Source organism: Sceloporus undulatus, chromosome 2, assembly GCF_019175285.1.
Source record: "Sceloporus undulatus isolate JIND9_A2432 ecotype Alabama chromosome 2, SceUnd_v1.1, whole genome shotgun sequence".
In the NCBI taxonomy this organism is placed as follows: Eukaryota; Metazoa; Chordata; class Lepidosauria; order Squamata; family Phrynosomatidae; genus Sceloporus; species Sceloporus undulatus.
This window is the reverse complement of record NC_056523.1, coordinates 227,072,966-227,096,601: the sequence shown is the minus strand read 5'-3', so window position 1 is coordinate 227,096,601 and position 23,636 is coordinate 227,072,966. Positions and strand designations below refer to the sequence as shown.

At 42.4% G+C, this 23,636-nt stretch overlaps 1 protein-coding gene across 4 annotated transcripts in view; it reads right to left on the bottom strand.

Moving 5' to 3' along the window:
• Window positions 1–23,636, bottom strand: part of LOC121921292 (importin subunit alpha-5) — a 66,259-nt gene that overhangs the window by 36,088 nt on the left and 6,535 nt on the right. For 3 of the 4 annotated variants that reach the window (XM_042449147.1, XM_042449145.1, XM_042449144.1), the window contains 7 exons: window positions 21,986–22,119; window positions 17,370–17,477; window positions 15,922–16,021; window positions 9,494–9,588; window positions 8,546–8,677; window positions 4,393–4,481; window positions 3,014–3,113 (listed from right to left, as the gene is read on the bottom strand). In XM_042449147.1, the coding sequence (XP_042305081.1) occupies window positions 3,014–3,113; window positions 4,393–4,481; window positions 8,546–8,677; window positions 9,494–9,588; window positions 15,922–16,021; window positions 17,370–17,477; window positions 21,986–22,114 (753 nt within the window). In that variant the 5' untranslated portion in view covers window positions 22,115–22,119. Of the gene's footprint in view, window positions 1–3,013; window positions 3,114–4,392; window positions 4,482–8,545; window positions 8,678–9,493; window positions 9,589–15,921; window positions 16,022–17,369; window positions 17,478–21,985; window positions 22,120–23,529; window positions 23,616–23,636 lie in introns of those variants that run through there. The other variant, XM_042449146.1, reaches the window with a different exon arrangement.

Sequence of the window (23,636 nt, the reverse complement as noted above, 5' to 3'; positions counted from 1 at the left end):
AAATGAACATCGGTGAAAGATAAGTTTGTAAAGATCAAAAAGCCCAATTACACATAAACAAAGAAAAGACTGAGTATATTAAGACTGAGAAAGGCACTCAACAAGGCTACCCACTTTCTCCCTTACTTTTTATAATGGTTCTTGAAGTATTAAATAACATAATAAACGATGACCCAGAAATTTGAGGGGTTAAGATAAAGGATCAATCTTTTAAAATTAAAGCTTTTGCTGATGACTTGATATGCTTTTTAGAGGAGCCATTCGAAAACATAAAACATTTAATCACAACAATTCAAGATTTTGGTGCAGTATCTGGATTAAAAATTAATCAAGGCAAAACTTCAACACTAACAAAAAATATACCATCAGCAGAATAACTGACATGAAAAGAAATGACTGGATTCAATATAAAAAATAAAGTGAAATATTTGGGGATTATCCTTACCAAAAGGAATATGGATCTATTTTAAAACAATTATGGAAAATGTTGGAGAAAAATAAATAGAGATCTAGAAAAATGGACACGCTTACACCTGTCATTAATGGGAAGAGCAGCATTAATAAAGATGAACATCCTACCAAGATTAATGTTTCTTTTTCAGACTCCACCGGTAATAATGAAGGAGGACTGTTTTGTTCAGTAGCAAAAGGAACTTAATAAGTTCCTTTGGATAGGTAAAAAAGCCAGAATTAGGTGGAAGATCTTAATGGATGACAAAGAGAATGGGGGTTGAGTCTTACCAAACCTGAAGCTGTATTATTATGCAGCCTGTTTTATTTAGCTGGAAGGATGGATAAAATCAGAGAACAAAAGGCCTCTAACACTGGAAAGCAGTAATTTAAGATTTGGATTCCACAGTTACTTGTGGTATAACAAATTAAAAGAAAATAAAGATTTTCAAACACCATCTCCTAAGAAAATCTTTACTAAAAGTATGGATAAGAATAAAGAAAATACAGTTTTATAGAGAGGCTCTCTTGTGGGTATCACCACAGGAAGCATTTCTATATACTGTAGAACAAAAAACAAAAAGAAGACCTGGACTAAATGCAGGGCCATTTTAATCCTAGAAGAAGGTAATAAATATGTAATGAGATCTATAAATCAAATTCAGGAGGATAACATCAATGTGAACTGGTTTTTATGTAACCAATTGAAAGAACAATAAACTAGACAGCAAACAAATAGGATTCACTAAAGAATTTAATGAGATGGCAAAATCTTCTTCGATGAAGAAGATGGTCATATTTCTAAATTTTATAAAGCTCTTTAAAAAAGAGATTTAGAGAATGAAATAGTAAAACATGCAATGGTAAAATGGGCAGAAGATGTAGGAAAAACAATAGACTTAGAAAATTGGGAAAAATCTTGGAAGGTTACTAACCAATTTACCCTATGTCAAAACTATAAAGAAAATTACAGCCCTCCCTTCCCTTACGCGAAGGATCCGTTCTGGACCCCCCCCCCCCCCACGTAACGGGAAAATCACATAAGCTTGTGGCCCATTGAAAATAATGGGGCACATGCACACGGCGACACAGGGCGTGAGCGCCATTGATAATATTCTCCTGCGGTTTCAGCGTATGCTGAAAGCCGTGTAAGTGAAGCCCGCATATGAGGTGGGCTCACTTTATTACAAAAAGGTCTATCGATGGTATATGTGCCAGACTAAACATAATGCTATATATATAAAACAGGTGAGATAAAATGCTGGACATGTCAAAAGCTGGAAGGAACTTCCTCCATATGTGGTGGATCCATATGTGGTGGAAATGCCCCAAAGTTAAACATTATTGGGAAAGAATTCAAAAATTGATGATTGACATTCTAAGGATAGAGATTCCATTAGATCCTCAAATCTTTCTATTAAACATGATCCATAAAACTGAAACTTGGAATGAAAGTCCTTCTTCACATATCTCTCATAGATAGAAAGATAGAAAGAAAGAAAGAAAGATAGATAGATAGATAGATAGATAGATAGATAGATATTCTTCTGTCAGGATTTGGACTGATTTCCAGTATTTAGCGTACAATATCCTTGCCACAGTAATCATACACACACACACACACACACACACACACGGTTATTGTGGCAAGGATATTGTACGCTAAATACTGGAAATCAGCCCAATTCCTGACAGAAGAAGAATAGATTGTTAAAATCTTGGAAGCAAGAGACATGGACATATTAATCACTTAATCACTTATTAATCAAGAAACTACAGCCTGGTACACACAGGCAGAAAGTGGTGTGGCGGTGCTGATTCTAGGGTTATGAAGTGTGCAGCAACTGCACACTCCGGAACCCTAGAACATGCCGCTGCTGCCATCATGCTGGCCTCCTGTCCATACAGGAGCCGCCATGATGATGTATGCGATGCATAGCGTCTGCACGTCGCACACAGGAAGCAGAATCATAGAGCTGCGTTGCAGCCCTATGACGCCACAAGTAAGAAGCTGCTCTAGGCAGCTTCTTCCTGGCTGCATATCGTTCCCACACAGTTTGGCTGCTCCAGGAACGATATGCAGCAAAAAGGGGCGGCGTTTTGTATGTACACCTGAATGTACGGCCCCACAGTTACATAAATAAATACTATTGTAAATATTAAACAGATTTTAAAAAACAGATAGATTAGAAAAAAATTCAAAATGATGCTCAAGTGAACTGAACCATTCTGTTCCCTTTAGCTGTTTTACATGCGTAAGTATGGACAGAAAACAATGATATCTACGTGTAGAAAACATGCAGTTCTCTCAAGCCATATGGAAGATAACTGCATTTCTGCTTTTAGGTAACAGCTGGGGAATTGTACACCTAGTAATCCTTAGAACCACCCACTTGAATGCATACTAAACTGCATTCTTCTGCAGATGAAAATTTGCTTCTTCCACCCTCAGGACCCCTCAACCCCCCAGACTACTAAAAGGAGTGGTACAAACTCTTGATTTGTTTTTCTTATCCACAAGAGCAACTCTTTCCCCTAACTTCTCCTAAACTTTATTTCTTACCTTAACAAAATCTGGAGGAGGATTCTTCCCTCTGCAGAGATTAGACAGTGCCCACACAGCATTTCGAGTCATGGTAAGACGATTTTGCTTGGAAAGTAATCTGAAAATATAATTTAAAAAAACCCTTACAACTTTTCAAAAATATAAAACTATCCTTGCCAGAAATGCTTAAAATTATAAATTTCTTGATGATTCCCAACAGGTTCATGAGAAAATTTCATCATTTCATATGATGACATGAGCAGATAGTAAGAACTGCTGCAGGGATGGGAGTACATGGTTTTGAAGAAGGAAAAAGTACAGCAACACTTACAGTATTTGGTCAAAATTATTTTTAATAATGGATGAGAACTGATTAAATACTTATCCTTTATACATTCTTATACATATACGTGAAAGACCCAGCAACAATGCTGCAAAGTCAATGAAGTACAGCTAAACAAGGACCTGTTAGTGCTCTAAGTCAGGGCGGGATAACTGTGGAAGGCTAGGGGGCTGCATTAGCCTCTCAGAAGAACTTGGGAGAGCTGTGCCCCCCATATAATTCCCCCCAAAACTATTCATAACTACCCACTATGGGACATGGTTGGGTATTTTCAACAGTCATTAGGCCTTCCTGGGTTATTTTAGGCCAGTGATGGCGAACCTATTGCACGCGTGCCAGAGGTGGCACTCAGAGCCCTCTCTGTGGGCACATGTGCCATCACCGCAGCATAGAGTTTGCCAGAGTTTGTTACTAGAAAGCCAGAGGGACATGGCATTTTGCAATAAATAAGTGGGTTTTGGGTTGCAGTTTGGGCACTCGGCTGCTGAAAGGTTCACCATCACTGTTTTAGACCCAAGAAAGGCCCTTTCTTTACTAACAGGAAGTGAGTGAACACTCACTTTCTATTTTTTTTAAAAAAGGCCTGCCTTGGACTTAAATTGTTTCAGAGGGGCACATAATGTGATGAAAATGCAGCTCAGACGCCTTATAGGGCATTTGGGGTCATATAAATTGTTTATAGTCTGAACAAATATTTTCAACAGTTATACATACATAAATACGCATACACACTTACACTCTCTCTTATCTGGTTTGTGGTGGTCATGATTATTATTTCTAATACTACTATGACAACAATAATAGTGATAGATGTTTATGTTTCATGTGTCTTCCAAATGGATCTGAATGTGGAATGTCAGAGGGTCTCATGTTGTTTCCCATCCAGTCACAAATGAGAGCCAGATTAGCTTCAAACAAGAAAGTTGTATCCAATGCCCTGCACCAGAACTTGGAATCCATTATTCTGTGGGGTTCTGGCAAGCATCATCATCTTTCAATATAGATCAGTATGATGATCTTGTTAAAAAACCTTATTACTATTTGTAAGACTTACTGTAATAAAGGGGTTAAGATGTTGCAGTCAAGCACATAGTCTCTACACATAGTACTGTCACCTGCAATATTGCCAAGAGCCCAGACAGCCTGAAAGTGAAGAAAAATGGACAGTGTTAAACACATTTTCTTGAATATAACCCTTTAGGTCCTGTATTCCAACATGAAGAGATCCCTTTATAGTGTTGAAGAATATTTAAGAGCCATGTTGCAGCACTACTTTTAAATTGCTTACAATACAGTAATTACTTAACATAAAAAAATCCAACTAAAAGTAACAACAAATGAAAACATAAGGAAGCAATAAAATGAGAGGCCAGCATCAAACCCCTTAAAAGTTTGAACAAACAGGAATGTTTTTACCTCTCACAAAAAATGATTTCTGTTTGGAGTTTCCCATCCAAGAGAAATTCTAACATAAATGGTTATAGATCAATCAACAAAGAAACAGGAATTGTAATAAAAAATGAGATATGCACGGGCACATTTAGCTTGTCCTTATTGCAACACACACACACAAAAAACACTTTACAATTAATTCAGTAAAGTGGGAATTGTGCCAGATAAAAAGTAAGACACATACGAGAGGCTGCTTATCTGTAGCTGTACTTCTTTGAGTGGTCATCTGTGCTCTCACACAGATGAGGGGGCGGTTTCATGCCTGTGTAGATCCGAGTCATGGAATGTTCCAGAGCTGAGTAGCTTTTGGCAATAATCTCGCCCCTTTGGATATCAACATAAATAGTGCCAAGGTGTACTACCCTCAATTCCAATGTCCATCATGAGTTCAAGCGGACCTGTAAGAGGGGAGGAGGGCAGGTCTGTGTGAGGACACTGATGACCACTCAAAGAACTACAGTTATAGGTAAGCAACCTGTCCTTCTTATTCGTGGTCACTGTGCCTCACACAAACTGCCGATTGGCTTACTAGTGGAGGTGGGGCAGGTAAGCCAAGGATACATAATACTGCCCAGCCAAACTCCACATCTGCTTGTGTCCTGTAGTCACTCCGACATGTTGGACGAAGGTGGACTGTTTAGTCCAGGCAGCTACTGTGCAAACTTCTAGCAAGTAGATTCCTTGTAGTCATGAATGCGAGGTTGAAATTGCATGGGTTGAGTGAGCTCTGAACCCCAATGACTGAGACTTTGATGAGATCAATCACTCATCTCGACAGTCTCTTTGGTGAAACAAGATCACACTTGCATCCCTCATAGCAGATGAACAGGCTAGGGGGCTTTCCAAGGTCAGAGTGATGAGTGTAGTGGCCAAGGCCTACTGGACATCTAGAGAATGCAAGTCCTTCTTTAGCTGGAAACAATTCTCGATGGAGCATGATGGTAATAAAAAATCCTGGTTCAGGTGAAATACGGTAACCACCTTTGGAAGAAACGCAGGATCAAAACAAAGTACCACTTTGCCCTTACTGAAAACTAGACAGGGCTGGCAGGGTGCAGAGCTCACCTGCACACTTCATGGAAGTGATCTTCACCAGCAAGACTGTTTTCAGTGTCAAGAGTTGCAGGTCAATGGTGCTCATGAGTTCAAATGGCCTTTGCATGAGCTGGTAGAGAATAACAGAGAGGAATCAGATCCCAGATAGGTGTTTAGAGGGGATAGAGCCCCCCGAGACAGCTCATAATCATAGGAACACTGCTGGATGTATGGCAGGTTAGTGCACAACTATGCCAGCAAGGTTAACACAGGGACAACTGAGAGAGACCACCCAAGGCAAAGGCACATAACTGCCAACATTTGAAAGCATAGGAGCAACTTGTGAAGGGCTTCTGAGATAGAATCATACAGTCACTGGATTTAAGAGACTACAAGGGTTATCCAGTCCAACCCCCCTGCCATGCAGGAACTCACAATCAAAGCATCACTGACAGATATCCATCCAGCCTCTGTTTAAATATCTCCAAAGAAGAAGACTCCACCACTCTCTCAGAGAGTGTGTTCCACTGTTAAACAGCTCTTACTGTAAAGATGTTCCTCCTAATATTTAGGTGGAATCTCTTTCAAGAAGGATTGTTCAGGTGTGGTCATCTAAAATGCCAAGCTGTGAGGCACCAGGCCTGCAAGAGGAGAGTCTGAACGCCCAGATGTTTGACTTAGCCCTCTATTCTGGTGAGCAGAGTCAGTGAATAAGGAAGCCGAAGACAGTCCCAGCGGGGTAACAGTAGGAGCACTGCAAACCAGGAGTGTCTCAGCCATCACAGAACCATGCAATTTGTAAATCCTCTTGAATTTTCACCAACGCACTTGTGAGGAGAGAGAAGAAAAGAATAAAGCCGGGGTCCCCCATTAGTTTAGCAGAAATGCATCAGCTAGTGAACCTTTCCCAATACAGAATGTGTTGCATGTGTGGTTCTTCCCAGAAGCAAACATGTTGAAGGCAGGATGACCCCATCATCATTTGCCAGTATCATTTGGAAGGCTCTGTTGGACAGAGTCCATTAGTGTGCCTCTGCCAATGTCTGGTTCTGAGAGTCAGTCAACATGTTGTCTTGCCCTGGAAAATGCATGGTCAACAGGACAATCAACTTAGGAATACACCAGACTCAAAGCTGTAGAAACAGCGTGTTCATTGTGTGGGATCTGGTGCCACCTTGTTTGTTGTAGCATGCTGTAGTCACACTATCCCACGACACTTGGACCACAGTGCCACGGATGACTTTTTTGAATGTCTGAAGGGCAATAATCACTGCTACCATCTCCAAGACTGATGTGAAGATACTGCTTCTGTGTAGACCACTTCCATCAAATAGTCAGTCCAGAACAGTGAGCGCCCCAGCCAAGGCAAGATGAGTCCAATGTCATGAGGGTCATGGCTTGAGGAGGATGGAAAGGCATGACTTTGGTCAAGTTGTGGTGTTGAAGCCACTATTATATGGTGGCAAAGATCTGAGGTGGAACTTGAAGCCTATTTGTGCAGGAGTTCCAACCTCTAGCAAGCCTGAGTTCATTTTGCACTTTAGCTTTTCTGACTTTACCCCTAGCTATTTTTGTTTGAATTCTTTTCTGGTGAGTTCGCCATTTTTCCATTTCTTATACATGTTCTGTTTAAAACGTAGCTCAGTTGAAAGTTCATTAGTCGTTAGTCATCCTGGTTTCTTGAGATACCTCCCATTTTTCTTCCACGCTGGAACCGTACCATCCCACACACAGATCACTGGGGTCCTGTCTTGCCAACACTGACAAAGCTACAGAAACCAAGGAGGAAGCCCATTCTCAGTATCAATGGTTCTTGGTCAAGTGATCACAATTTTTACGCACTGTTGGTTCCTGACAAGTGGCATGCTGTGTTGACCAAAGGTGAGACCACAGATGTTTTACTGCAGTTACTGATGCCATATTCATTCTGATGAACCTGCTTGTCAGCTCAGAATAAAGCTATGTGGGAAGATAAATCCTGTAGTTCTCATTCCAAATATAGTGCTGTGGCGAGCACACCACGCTGCAAGCACAAGCCCCATTATTTTAATGAGGCTCAAGCATATGAGGAATTCCCCTTATGCGGAGGGTGGGGGGTCCGGAGCATAAGGGAAAGGCCCACTGGACTCCTCTATCAACTGAACTCATCAATTCCTCAACGGATTTGACACTGCAGTGATATCAGAAATTCCTCTATGTTCTCGTAAGTGAAGGAGAACTGAGAGGTTAGATCCAAGCAGCTGGTCCTCTTCCAATTACTTAAAAAGATGGTGTCTCATTCTACTTTCCAGATTCCATCAAAAGAGTTTAGGAAAGGTGCAATCATGAGTCCACAGGCAACGCTTGGGAAACCTGCTTTGGACCAGGTTGGGGATGGGGGGTCTCTAAACTGATGATTCTTCTAGCTTATTTTGTTTCTTATTCTACTGGAGGATACGACATGCCTTTGCTACCAAGGTGAGAATTATGTCTACATGGAAAAGGTTTCATTGAGCAGTGTGGGAAACACTTTATAAAAATAATTTCATAAGAAGTCAATACATATAATCTCATAATTAATTCATAGAAAAATTGTCTTGATTAATTTTGGGAATGAAATTTTTCCTAATAATAACCAAGAACAAGGGATTACACACATACTTCATTTTTCCTATTTGGTCACAGAAATTTTATTCTCTCTGTACTGAAAACTCAGTGATTTTCCCAGTTGAGAAACTAACCTGTTCTTGCACATCTTCAAATTCTGAGCTGAGGAGTTCTATGAAGATAGGAACAGCGCCTGCTTGGATCACAATCCGAGTCTGAAGAGAATTTCCAGAGGCAATGTTAGTCAGTACCCATGCAGCTTCAAACTGGAGGAGAAGACAAAAGAAGTGTCATTTCTTCAATAAATTTGACAACAGCATGAAGCATACACTAACCTGGGGATCCAGTGTACCATTCACATGGTAACTAGAAAGGGCAGCAAGCATAATGGGTTTCCTACCCTTATCCAGCAGATACATCAAACAGCATTCCTTCCCTTTTTACATCCCCTATTTGATTTCTGCATCCAATTCTGTAAGTAAAAATCACATCTTGGAACTTAAACAGGCTGGATGACAGTCTGCAAGCAGTATTTATGTCTAACGGGAAGGGCTTATCAATACCAACAAAGTCTACTTATAGTTTATGCTATTTTTCCTGATATTATATAACACCCTTAACACTCTGTGTGTGTGTGTGCGCGCGCATGTGTCTCTGTGTTAAATTCTTGTTCTTTCATATTTTAAAAAGAAGTCATACTAAAGACAAAGACATCTAGTGAGTAATATTGGTGACAATTAAAATCTCTTCCTCAAAGTACATTTTATAAAGACAATTCAAGCCAGTGCAATATAGTGGATGAAAATCTACCAATCTGGATATCTCTATTTTGAAGTGTATCTCTGTTATGAACTGTTCTGAGTTCATGACAGTCACCTGAAAAGTGTGTTAACAGAAATATTACAAAAATGTAGCTATTATGAAACAAGAGAGAGATCAGTATATTTGTACCCACGTTTAAATTAGAAGCAGGGTATGAGAATTGCATCTAGGACATTTTCAAATCTAAATGCAAAAGCTAAGCCGTATGAATTAAAATGTTTTTATGTAAAGCAATTATATCTCTTACACCTATGACACACCTGTAAAGTGCAGTTTTCTTTCCGTTTCAGGAACTCCACAAACCTGGCCACTACTCCTGGCGTACTAATGACTTCATCTATAGGAGGATTGGGTTCTGTTTAAAGATACATAGAATGGAGATATTAGAATAGATTTCATCTACTCCTTCAGTGAAGTTGTACATTTAAAGAAGAATGGGATAAATGAAATAATTTAACATTTGGACAACTGATATAAATAATTATAACCTATGTCCTCTATGCCAGCTATGGCATAGAGGACTTGACTATGCCAGTGTAACATAGTGGTTTGAGTGTTGGACTACAGCTGAGGAGACAAGGGTTCAATTCCCACTTGGCCATGAAACCCACCGGGTGATCCTGGGTGAGTCATTATCACCATCATATTTATTTGTATCCCGCTTCTAAAAAAAAAATGCTCTCAGCCTCAGGAGAAGGCAAGGACAAACCTCCTCTGGACAAATTTTGCCAAGAAAACTCAATTATACGTTTGTCTTAGGATCACCGTAAGACAGAAACTTTGAAGGCACACAAAATACACACACACTCTCTCTCTCTATTCCTATGCTCTGATCAACACGATACTTCCCTGCCTGTAAAAGCTCTTCTTATTGAATGCCCTGTGACTGCAGAACTGCAGGTCAATACACTGTTTCCACACATCAGACAGAGGACATCTTGACAAACAACCTAGATACTGCCATAGAGAAAATGGTTTATCAAATCTCCAGATGACATCAAATAGAAGAAGTAGCAAATATGCCTTGAGGACAGGATGAAGATTCAAAATGACCTTGACAGATTGGAGAGCTGGGCCTAAACTAACAAAATGAATTTTAACAGTGATAAATATAAGGTACTGCTTCTAGGGAGGAAATATGAAATGCATAAATACAGGATGTGTGACACCTGGCCTGAAGACAATACATGTGAAAAAGATCTAGGGGACCACAGGCTAAGCATGAGTTAACAATGTGATGTGGCAATCAAAAAAGTAGCAGTGGATCTTACCAGTGAGATGTTCATTTCCAGTAGATAAGGACTGAACATCCTGCAACTTAGGTTGCTCTTCCCATTTGCTCCTATTAAGCAAGAGAAAGATCAAAGAGGGTCCTCTCCCTATAGCCACATGAGGGAGCAACCCACTAGGAATCCTGTCACTTGTACCGTCCAATGGGATAGGGATCCGGAAAGAAAGTCAATAGGGAAGACAGGAATCCAATATGAGTAACTACAACCAAAGACAGTGAAATAGTAATGAGGTCCCAAGGTAAAGCCATCTCATGGGGAGCAGGAGACTGGATCTTTGGTTTCAGGGATTGCTTGTAGCTCCCGGTACTTGGATAGGCCTAGGTCATCCTGCCAGCACTCCACAGGTGGGTAGAATATTTGATCCTTATTTATTGGAAATGAACATCTCATAGGTAAGGTCCCATGTTCCTTTTCCCAACAGATACGTATGGAACACTCTGACAGGGAAAGCACTTTAGGGTTGAAATGTCTGCTGTAGGACTCTCCTTCCAAATGCGGCCCCACCCATGCTATACTGTCTAACTTGCAATGCCTGACAAAAGGTGGAAGGAGATTTCTAGGTGGTTGCCCTGCAGATGTCCACCAGCTACTTCCTGTGAACTGTGGAATATAGTTGACCTTCAGAATTAAGATTGTGTCTAGGTGTAGTACCACAAAGTCCGGCCTGATCGTGCAAAGGTCCTTCTGGACTCATAATGCCCCTAATTCTGAGACTCTATGTGGCTGAAGTGGTGGCCTTGAGCAGCAGCACCTTCCACGTGAGGTGCTTCAGAGATGTTCCCTGCATGGGGCTCAAAGGAGACCACTGTCAGTGTTTTGACTACTGTGTGTAGGACCCAAGAGGCGAATCAGTGCACTATTCATCTGGCTAGGTTGATTAAGCCCTTCATGAAGACTTGGACATCCAGGTGAGATGTCACCTTTGTGGCTCAGTTGTGAATTAGTATGGAGGTAATGGCAGCAACCTGTCTTTTGAGGGTGCTTGGTCAATCTCATCCTGCAGGGATGCCAGCAGTGACACTACTGAGAAATGTTTATAGTCCAGTTGCTTCCATCAGCAAAAGTCTCTGAAAGTGTACTTGTATATTCTGGCTTTTTCTCATCTGACCTTTGCTTGTACCTTGGATATCAGAGGAAGGGGTGGAAAGGTAGGCCGGGGGGGGGGGGGGACAGAAGAGTGAGTGCATCCATGGCCTCAGCTCCCTCTGTCCAGTATCTTGACACAAATCTCAGTGGCTTCGCATTTGCTGAGGAGGTGAAGAGATCTACCTTGGGAGGACCCAGGGTTGAGCTGGTTAGTTGAACACCTGCTGCTGGAAGCTCCACTCTTGCTCGTCAATGTTGGTCTGGCACTACCAGTCCACTCTTGAGTTTAGGGCTCCCTGGAGGTGTTCTACATCCTGAAACAGGAGGTTGCCTGCCTGCCCACCTGAGCAGTCTGGACTTCTGCCATCAGGGAGTGTGATCTTAGCCCACTTTGCTGTTTATGCGAGTCTTTACTGTGGTGTTGTCTGTTCTGATTAGCAGCACCTTTCTTAGGACCAGGTCTGTGAAGGCAAACAGGCCCAGTTGGGTTGCCCTGAGTCCCCACCAATTGATGCTGTGAGTCCTTGCTCCATCTTCCAACCAAGCAGGGGCTGCACTGGGCACTCCAACCCCTCAGGCTGGCATCCATGATAACCTGTATCCTCTCTGGTGTCCAAATGGGACCTCCCCTGTTGGTAGATGATGAGGTCCACCAGTTCAGAGAGTTAATGACTTTTTGCAGTAGTACAATGGGTATCCCGGCTGTGATGGCCTCCTGGTAGGGAAGCAGGAGCCACTGGAGAGGCATGCCATGGAGTCATGCCCATGGAAGGCACTCTGTTATTGAAATCATCAACCCTTGAAGGTGTGCCAGTAGTATCAAGCTAGAGATGAGTGTCTGTCTGATGCTGTCTATGGCTTTGGCAATTGCATCAATGTGTTCCTGGGATAATGTGACCATTACTGAGTGCATATTGATCAGTGTCCCCAGATGCTGGAGCTGCTGTGATGGCACAAGTGACCTCTTTATAGGATTCACTAGGAAGCCGTGCTGCTCCAGTGAATCAAGGACCCACTGTATATTTTGTAGCCCATGTTGTTCAGATCAGAGGTCATCTAAATATGGATAAATGTGGAGGCATGTTCTACTCCAATGTCCTACCAGTGATCTTGGTGAATGCTCAGGGAGCCGATGACAGTCCAAACAGCAGCACCCTGTACTGGAAGTGTTGGTTCTCGAATGTAAATTGTAGGAACTGGCAGTGTGCTGGGTGGACTGGGATGTGAAGATAGCATCTTCTTTATTTTATTTATTAATGGAATTTATACCCCATCCTTCAGCCTTAAAGGCTCTCAGAACGGATTAAAATTATTATTTTTAATTACACAGTTCCCTGCCCTCGGGCTTATAATCTGAAAAGACACGACACAAAAGGTGAAGGGAATGATGGTGGGGAAGTGGATCAGGTCCAGAAACTCCCTCTGAGGTCTAGACCAAGGCAGATGGACTGGAAGGAAGGTTCGGCTTCTTAATCTAGACCAAGCCTGACGGAGCTGGGCCTGTATCTCTCCCTCCATGGCCGGATGGTACCACATGGACTGGAGGGAGGGCTCCAGACATGAAAGGGCGTCCAATGTCCCATTACAAACTTGGACTGCATCCAATGTCCCATCTGCTGCCTTTAGTAGCTTGTTCAGGTCTTGCCTAACCTTGATTTCACTGGGACTAAGTAGTTCCCTAAACCAGTGTAAGGAGGCCCTGGCTACCATGGATACTGACGCGCTTGGCCTGATAGCCCAAGAGAATGCCTCATGTGCCTTTTTCAGAGCTGTCTGTGACAGTCTTTTCTTGAGGATCCTTAATGTCTCTACAAAAGATGGTTGATGACACCAATGCAGATGCTGGAGTGTCTACGGGAACACTTCCAGTTTGGCCATAACTGCCTGTGGCAGACCATACAGTTTCTTGCCTGGGTCTGGAGAGTCTATTTTCGGTTGGCCTGTTCTTTTCCTCTCACCACCTGCATCACATTCACAAGGAAGGGCATCTCCCACTGTGGAAGAGGTTACCCATGGGAGGTCTGAGTCCTGTGGGGCTGTCTGGCCCTCTAGGAAGCTAAGGCCCAGAGCTGTGGCTGTTTTCCTTAGTAAGAAGGGGAAGTCCTGAAGTTGGAATAGGCATGCTTCTTCTCCTCCTCCCCCTCCTCCAAGGAGAGCTTCCCCTCCTTGTAGCAGGTCATATTCGAGGCCCTGCCCCCATACTCCTCTTCTGAGGAGTGCTCAGGTGTCGTCACCAAGGAAGGCCAGGTTAGTCTTTTGCGCTTGCTGGGGGCTGCTTCATGGCAGGCTCCTGAGTTGGAAAGGGAAATTCTTCCTCCTTGGCTGCCTCATGCTACCAGGATCCCCCAGTCTTCCCATGGCCAAGTTGTCTCTACCGGAAGAGGAAGCCTTGGACTCCTTCCATGAGTTTCCAGCATGGCCGCTGGAGCAGGAGTCTCAATGGACCCTGCTGCTGCTGCAATGCTCTTTTCTGGAGGTAAAATGCTCATCCCCGTGTGTTGTCTCTTTGCTCAGGGTGGCAAAGAAGTGCTGGATTGAATGTTGGTCTACCTTCTCCTCTCTCTCAGGAGACTTGGAGTACCTGAGCGCAGCCACTATGGTTGCAGCTTTGGCTGTTGTGGCTTTGTGTGACACCAGGGCCAAGATTCAGGCCACTAGGTCTGTGGATGGTTCCTTTCTGCCTTAGGGTAGATGGGAGCCCCTTATTACTCATAGCTTCCCCAGTTGATCCATCATTCCAGAGCACCACCATACTTGCAGATCCATTGTGGGTTGGGCAGTGTGCTGGGAAGCTGTAGTGATGCAGAGGGGATTCTCCTCACCCGGCTGGTTTCATAAACCCCCATCTGCAGGGTCATTCCCCTCTGTGAAGGCCTGTCTCACTCTCACCACTCATCACTTCATGTGTCTTCCTCCTTCTCTCTCCTTGGCATCCTCTCAATTAATCCTCCCTCTACACCAATGCTCCCATGGGGTGGCAAGGAATGGGTAGGAACAGGTCAGGTGAGGGAGATGGAGAAGTGTAAGCAGGCAGAAAAAGGAGACACAAATCAGAAAGGGACGGAGAAGAAATAGGTGGGGTTTTTTGGGTAAAGTTTCCAAAAGTCCCAGTCCTGAGAAAAGCGGGATACAAATAAATAAATAAATAAATAAATAGGGCTATGTCAATGAATACAGAGCTCAACAAGGGTGTCCTCTAGGTAGGGAGGGAAAGACTGGATTCTAAGGGCTTGGTCTCTCACATGACTACAGGGAGAGGACCCTCTTCAAACTTTTTCCTACTTACTAGGAGTTAATGAGAAGAGCAATTCAAGTTCCAGAATGTTTCATCCTTATCTACTGGGAAAAGCCAGTGCAATTCTAAGCTGCATCAACAGGAGTATAGCATGCAGACCGAGGAACATAATGGTAGCACGCAACAATTATCAGCCAGTCTCTAACTTTCAGTTTTTAGGCACCATTCTGGAGCATGTGGTAACTTCCCAGATAAAAGGGTTTCTCGATGAAGTGGATTATATACAGCCATTTTAATCTGGTTTCAGGCCTCAGAACAGAGACAGATTTGGTGGCCTTGGTGGAATACCCATGACAGGAACTAGACAGGGTGTGTATTCCTGTTTGTTCTGCTGGATCCCTCAGTGGTCCATTGACCATGGTGTCCTTGCTGGGACTGGATCAGGACACTTTTGTCCAGTGTCTTTGTTACTTCCTGGAGGGGTAAACTCAAAAAGTGGTGTTGGTTTCTATACAGTCCCTCAGGGCTCAGTTCTGTCTCCTGTTCTATTTAATATATACATAAACTGCTAGGAGATGTTATTGAGAGTTTGGGGATTTGGTATGCAGATGACACCCAGCTCTATTATTTCTTGCCACCACAATTCAAGGACATTGTTTTGGTTCTAAACAAGTGTCTGTCATCAGGCATAATGAATAAGGGCAAATAAACTGAAACTTAATACAGACAAGATGGTGGTACTCATTCTCAGTGGAAAGGTGGAACAGGGATTCAGATTGGGCTGGATGGGGTTACACTATCCCTAAAGGTCTGCAGCTTGGATGTACTCCTGGAGTCAACCTTGAGCCTGAACATTCAGATTTCAGTGTATTTGCACAATTCAATAAAAATAGTCCTTTGCTGGCACTGATGCTAGTTTAGAGGTGGAGGTGTTGCGAATAGAGGTAATAAAAGCCCAAAAGCCTAGCAGAAGCAGAGGTAGCAATTGGGGTCAGTAGACTATTCAGGGAATTACTAACAAGTAGGGGACCTACAATCTCAGAATATTAATACATTTTCATAAATAAATACTAACCTTTTGAAAGAAGTTTTCGGAATTTCTGAGTAGCAGAAAGCTGCTGTTCAGGACTATTGGAGAAAATCATTTCAGTCATATCAGATGTTATCACGGCAGCCTGCAATTCCAAAGGGAACACAGATGAAGTGAGAACTGGCCTCAGAATAAAGAGTAAAATATTAATTTCCAATGAGATATATTTTTGAGCTTCTCAAATTAAAGTGAATGCCAAGAAAAAAATTCCAGCTAAAAATGTACAGGACAGTAATACTATCTGAATGTATTTTCCTCTTTAAACAAACATAGAAATGGAATAGGGGAGCTACAATCTCAGAATATTAATACATTTTCATCAACAAATAAATAGTAAAACTAGAATCAAACTGTTGGAAGAGACCACAAAGGCCATCCAGTCCAACTCTCTTCTGTCATGCAGGAACTCTGAGTCAAAGCATCCCCGTCAGATGGACATCCAGCCTCTGTTTTAAAGACCTCCAAGAAAGGAGACCCCATCACTCTCCAAGGAAGTGTGTTCCACTGTCAAACAGCCCTTACTGTCAGGAAGTTCCTCCTAATGGTGAGCTGGAATCTCTTTTCCTGGAGCTTGCATCCATTGCTCCGGGTCCTGTTCCCTGGAGCAGCAGAAAACAAGCTTGTTCCATCCGCAATGTGATATCCCTTCAAATACTTAAACAGGGCTATCATATCACCTCTTAACCTTCTCTTCTCCAGACTAAACATCCCCAGCTCCCTAAGGCATTCCTCATAGGGCATGGTTTCAAGACCCTTCACCATTTTAGTCGCCCTCCTCTGGACACACTCCAGCTTCTCAATATCCTTTTTGAATTGTGGTGCCCAGAACTGGACACAGTACTCCAGTTGGGGCCTGACCAGCACAATAGAGTGGCTCTATTACTTCCCTTGATCTAGACACTATACTTCTATTGAGGGAGCCTAAAATCGCATTGGCCTTTTTAGCTGCAGCATCGCACTGTTGACTCATGTTCAACTTGTGGTCTACTTGGACTCTTAGATCCCTTTCGCATGTAGTTTCATTCAGCCAGGTGTCTCCTATTCTATATGCATGCATTTTGTTTTTCCACCCTAAGTGCAGTACCTTACATTTCTACGTGTTGAATTTCATTTTGTTAGCTTTGGCCGAGCTTTCTAGTCTATTCAGGTCATTTTGAATTTTGATTCTGTCCTCTAAGGTATTTGCTACTCCTCCTAATTTGATGTCATCTGGAATATGGAAGATTTTATACTGAATTTAATTTTTTTTCCAAAAGTAACTGCAGCATGAAATATTCTAAAATATATATCAAATATACTCTGCACCAGAATGTTCAAGAGATTTGAAGTTAACGTCTTTCCAGGATATGTTTGAATTTGCAGCCTTAGAAATTACATTTGGTGTTACAGAAAAAGAATCCTGAATGGAGCTGCCAAAACTTTCCACCACTTACAGAAGTCATCTCCATGTTATTCATCTGAGTTTCATGGAACCCGCCATCTGACATAACTTCCTCTTCTGTTTCTTCATCAGCTGTGGCAACATTTCTACGTTTAAACAACTAGAGAAAGAGATACAGAAAAGTTAAAGCTGAGAACATATCTGCATTTAGATCATGGTTCCCAAAGCTATTTTAGCTACCACCTCCTTTCCTTTTGGGTGACTGCCCAACCCCTCTTCTACAATCTTGATATTAGGTTTAATGTTCTACTGCAAATTCAAAACTACCCATCTTGGTTGCTTCTCCCTTTGCCACCCAGTCAGTCTGGGAGCAGCAACTGAGCAGCTTGCTGCATCCCTGCTGATCTTGAAGCAAAGGCCAGTGTGGGCAAGAGCCCTCTCAGTTACTGCTCAGCCAACTGATCGGTTTCTTTACTGGATTATTTTTGCAATATGGATGCAACCAAAATTAATGAGAAGTGGGATTAAATTAAGGGGGAAAGCATGACTAGTTCCAAAGGGATATGCTTTTTCCTGGCAAGAAAGAACTCTCAATCCTCCTTCGTCAGGGAGGAGAGGGGTGCAGCTGGTGCATATGTAGGGGGTTTACAGAGGCCACATGCTCTGGACTGAAGACATAAGGCTAGGGAAAGGGAGAGATTTTAACTACAGGAACCACTCCAAGGCAAAGGACTCTTCCTAAGAACTGACCCCAGATACACTCCCCTGCCTCCCCTAGAAACATGCCTTTCCCACACAGCTTCAAATGTTCCCCCTCTCACAAAAACATTGTTTACTCTCCTATCTTTTCTCTTGGCCTGTCCAATGATAGAAAACAGAAGCAGCAGCACAGCTCCAACTTTCCAGCCAAGTCCCAGCAAAGTTAAAACTTAAGAAGGGTCCCCAATTTGAAAGCTTCTTTTTGCCATCACTTCTCCCCTGATGCCCCATGCTCTAACACCTCTCTCCAGTCACTCAGTCTATCTCAAAATGGTGTTGCTACAAGCCACAGAAGCAATGCCCTACACCCAAGCCTCTCAAGAATTTCCCAACCACCACTACTAGTGAAAGACGCAACTAAGTGAGTGAACTCACATGAGAAGGTGAAGAGCCGGAGACACCACCACACAAAGGGATCAGCCAGGCTGTGTGGTAGCTTTAAGGGGACCCTGAAAAGATATTTCATGCAACCTTCATCTTCATCATGGCCCTTAAGGCAATTGGCTCCCCTTGTCTTTTCTGTGTACCAATATTTTGACTGAAGGCCTCACTGCCACCCCCTTCCCCCCCTTCTGGATCTTTCCACCGCCCAGGGGGGCATACCACCCACTTTGGGAATCACAGATTTAGATAATATACTTTATCAAACCTCACATTGTAATTACAAACTGGAACAAAAGTATTATCTGTTTTTGAAGCCTACCACAGCTTCAGTATGTAGGGTTTTTTTTCTTTAGCAGATGACCTGAGTATGGAAATGAAGTGAAATCAGGGGAGAACCAAGAGGACAGATGGGAACACAAAAATGTTTCTGGCAATAGAGAGGATGATTTAAAAGAGAAAGAAGCACTGTGTTCCATGACAGCGAAGCAGAACAAACAGGCTGGATACTGTTTCAAGGAACCATCATAATTTTATCATGATTCCTTTTTAAATGATCGGTAACAAAGAGTAAGCTTTCCAAACAGACAACTCCACTCTTAACACTTACTTATTATTTAAATAAATAAATACAGAATACACTGGAGACAACTAAAAAGGCCTAAGAGGCTGAGAAGTGCACATCAGCGCTCCACAGAATTCTTTCCTACATCCAAACAAACAGAGATAAAGATTACAGGAAGAGATAACAGTTCAAAACACTGATCTGGGGCACCTTAATACTGACTAAACCACTATGGGCCAACCTAAAAGGTTTCACCCAACACTGAAAGGTAGAAGATCTGAATTTGAGAGATTAAGGATGAAACCTTTAAAAAGCAGGCTACTGAAGCAACAGCAGAAGCAACTTGTGTCAAGACCATGTTGTAAGCAGGTCTGAGAAAATGACATAGATGTGGCTACCAGGTGGGGCTATAGCGGAAGGTTCTAGTGGCAGTTACACGAGTCTGCATTTTTAAACAGTGCATCATGGGAAGGCCGATGCAACTGTCACTTCTTCTTCTGAGAGAGAACCAGTGTTGCCAACTTCCAGGGAATTCCAGAGATTTACCCCCTCCCACACAACCACCCAAAAACGGCTCAAAAATACCTTTCCGCCCCCCCCAAATGGGCGAAAATACCTCCCATCCCAGATGTACTGCTCCCCTTTTGCTTTCTCATAGTGCCTTGCGGCAACCCCTGACCCAGAAGTCCCACCCCTGATCTGGAAGTCCTGCCTGCTTCTGGGGAATTTGGAGGCATTTAGGGGAGCCAATCAGGGGATTTCCTTCAAGGGTGATTGTCAACACTGGAGAGAATGTCGGTTAGACAGCTGATGTTACCGTAACTGCCTCAGAGGCTGTTGTTATGTTTGGTTGGTATAGTAACTTATTTGTGAGCATTCAAGACAGATGTCTGATACTCTGTATAATCTTTGTAAATAATTATGTAACAAAGATTAAAGAACCCTCATTTGAGAGAAACCTCGCTGTACTGAGATTCAGTCCTGTGTGTGAGAGGAAGTTTGCCACGCAACTCAGATTCTTCACAGAACTTCTTCTGGGTGTCTTGTCCGCATACTTAAAATCTGCTTGTGTTCACTTCGACAAGAGTTATGAACCCAGCACGCACCTTGAAAACTTGGTCCATATCAGAGACCAAATTCAACTTACTGTTCTTAGAACTCAGGTGGTTGGCACAGACAACATTTCAGATTGTATCAGGAAATCCATTTTGCTTTATTAACACCCAGATGCAAGCTAGCCCCAGTGGTTCCAGAACGACGATAGTGACCATAAAAGTATCTGTGACTCAGGAAGGAAAGTATCTACCATGACAAAATTGCCCACTGAATATTACTACAAACGAAAGACACATTCTGCTATGTGTGGAGGGCCAATGATCCATGTGCTTGGATATCAGTTTCTCTGAACATCCAAGACGAGCTTAGCTAGAAAGTCTATTCAACAGCACACCTAGAATATAAAAAGAAATTCCACCCTTTATGCTGGTTCTGCCCATATAGATAATAGCTGTACAAAGACAAAATATCTGGACCAGATACTTTTATCATAATGTATATAAACCATCAACCTCTCACTGAGAGAGAAAATGGCAATTAACACTTAGTTCTTCAAGTCTGTTTTCAAATTTCATGATCTGGTCAAACCAACAAATGACGAGACACATCTAGTTCATCTGATTCCAGCAATACATAAAAAGCTAAAAAAATCCAATCTAAAATTTAATTGTGCATTACATATACTGCATCTAAGAATAAAGGCAATAACACTTTATTGTATCAGAGAGCCTTGGTGGCGCAGTGGTTAAATGCCTGTACTACAGCCATTCACTCACAGTTTGCAAGTTTGTGAGTTTGGCCCCATACAGACAAGCCAAAATAAAGCTGCTTCGGGTCACTTTGGAGGTATGCTCTTTCAATGATGAATGCATACTAAGAGTCCAGAAGCCACGCCAAAGCTGTGCTCTAGTCCTTAGGACTGGAACATGGCTTTGGTGCGGCTTCCAGACTCTTGGGACGCATGCATCATTTAAACAGCATACCTCCAAAGCGACCCGAAGCAGCTCTATTTTGGCCTGTCTGTATAGGGCCTTAGATACCAGCCAGAGGCCTAGCATCCTTTCAAAGTTGCCAAAATGAGTACCCAGCTTGTTGGGGGCTATCAGCTACACATTGTAAATTGCTTAAGGAGTGCTTAAGTACACTGATAAAAAGGCATGGAAATATACAGTCGGCCCTTCTTATACACAGATTTTTTATACACGGATTCGAGCATACACAGTTTGAAAATGTTCCAAAAAAGTATAAATTTACCTTGATGTTCCATTTTTTTATTAGGGACACCATTTTGCTATGTCATTATACTTAATGGGACTTGAGCATACATGGATTTTGTTATACACGGGGGATCTTGGAACCAAACCCCAGCGTATAACAAGGGTCCACTGTACTTGCGACTGCTATATCACTAGGGTTGCCATAATTCTCTACTAAAAACCAGGATAAAATGTAGGACAGAATTTAGACCAAAATATAGGATAATTGTAAGATAAAATTCAGCCCAAAATGTAGGACATTTAAGGTTCTCCATTTTCCTTAAATGTCCTACATTTTGGGCTAAATTTTATCCTACAATTGTCCTACATTTTGGTCTAAATTCTGTCCCGGTTTTTAGTAGAGAATTATGGCAACCCTATATATCACCAAATTGCACACCTCATCAGAGTGAGCCAATAAAAACTTCTCTCTAAGGAAGACCCATCCTTCCGAAGCTAAAAGGATGCAATGAAAAAGGCAGAAGCTTAGGGAGACCAAACATGCAACTGAAAAGTTTCCAGAAGGCAATCAGCTCTTTGGTCTCCCTGAATCTTAGGTTTTCCCCTGTCAAACAACATCCAGACCAGCAGACCCCACAGTTGATTACAGGATTTCTCCTATTTACTGTGTATGAATGAATTCCTGTTTACCTGCTCTTCTCGTTTCTGCTTCCGTAGCTGAAGGCCCTCTTCTTCACGCCGGCGACGCATTTCATCAGGATTCAGAGACTTGTTTTTATAGCTTTTTAAGCGGAAGTTTTCTTTTCCTGGAGTTGTCATGGTTTCTAATGATAAACATTGTTAGAAAGAAAATATGAAAATAATTTATTATACTTCATGACTGTATACGATGTCATTTGCATCTTAATCTAAAAATAGCTGCTAAGACAAACCACAGTTTATAAAGGTGCCACTGTCTCATTATATATAGAATGGAAAATGAGCTGAAGAATACAAAATACAGTGGTCCTTCCACATTCGCTGGGGTTAGATATGAAGGATCCCCATGAATGTGGAAAAAACCACAAATAAAAAAAAAATCACAATTCTTTTTACCTAAGAGAACATTCCTCTAGGAATCTCCAGGTCCTCCAGTGAAACAGCATCTGTCAGAAGTTGACTGTAGAATCAAGCTTAGACGACCTACAAATGCCTAGGGAAGTGTTTTCTTTAGGAGCTTTTAGATCCTCCAGCACAACTCTATGATCAGTTTCTGGCAGAATCTCTCTGGAGGACCTAAGTATTCCTAGAGAGAACATATTAATCAAATTTTCAAAAATCAAAACTGCAAGTGTGGAGGGCCAACTGTATCTTCCAGTATTTAGTTCAGGAATGCAGCCTCAAATTCTTCCAAGAATATTCCTTGTACAGCATGGTGGCAAGTCTTTTGCACAATGCAGCCTCAGTCTTCTCTTGCATTTCCTCTGCTTCCCCCATGATCTTTTTGTAGACAAGTTGGTAAAATGCTTTTTCATACTGGTCCTTGTGTGGATTGGCAGTTCCAATTAGTGGCGGGATACAAACCGCCGCTTTGCGGTGGTCTCCCGCCGGTGCCATTTGCTCCGCGCGGAGCAGCCAAACCGCGCGGCTTCCGGCGGAGCAAAAAAGAAGCTCCATTTCGGAGCTTCTTTTTGCAGCGCCTTTATGATGTCGCGAGGCGCTGCTGGCGCATTCGCGATGTCATAGGCACGCCGACATCTGCGCTATGCGTCCAGTACGTAAACATGGCGGCCCCCATGTGGAAGGGGTGCCGCCATATTGTACGTATTCTATACGTACTAGGGTTAGGGGGGTGCGGAAGCACCGCCCCTTCCTAACCCTAGTACGTATAGAAGACGTACTATATGGCGGTTTGTATCCCGCCTATATTTTCCAACAAAAAGTCCTAAGTATCTTTAGAAACCATCATTTGGGGAGAGGGAGGTAAATGCAATATTTATTATCTGAAGTTCATATACAATATATGAATACTGCAATCTGGAACATTTTATTTATCATTCTAAAATAATGTATATCATAATTCAAATTTTAAAAATATTTCAAGTAAATAAGTTAATGGTCTTTCTTTCTTTTTCCAGGCCTTCACATGTCTACTTGTGGGTAAGTCTCTCTCTGCCCCTCCAAACTTACTTGGTTAACAGACGCAACAGAGCATCAAACCCACAAGCATGAAAACAAAAGATCCAAATATTTACACTTTGGTCAGTTCTGCCTCTTCTTTATCTCTTGTTGCTGACTCATCTTCATCCAGCCTCCCATTTCAATCCAGCTTCAGACCTGGCTATTAGAGATAGCTATGAAA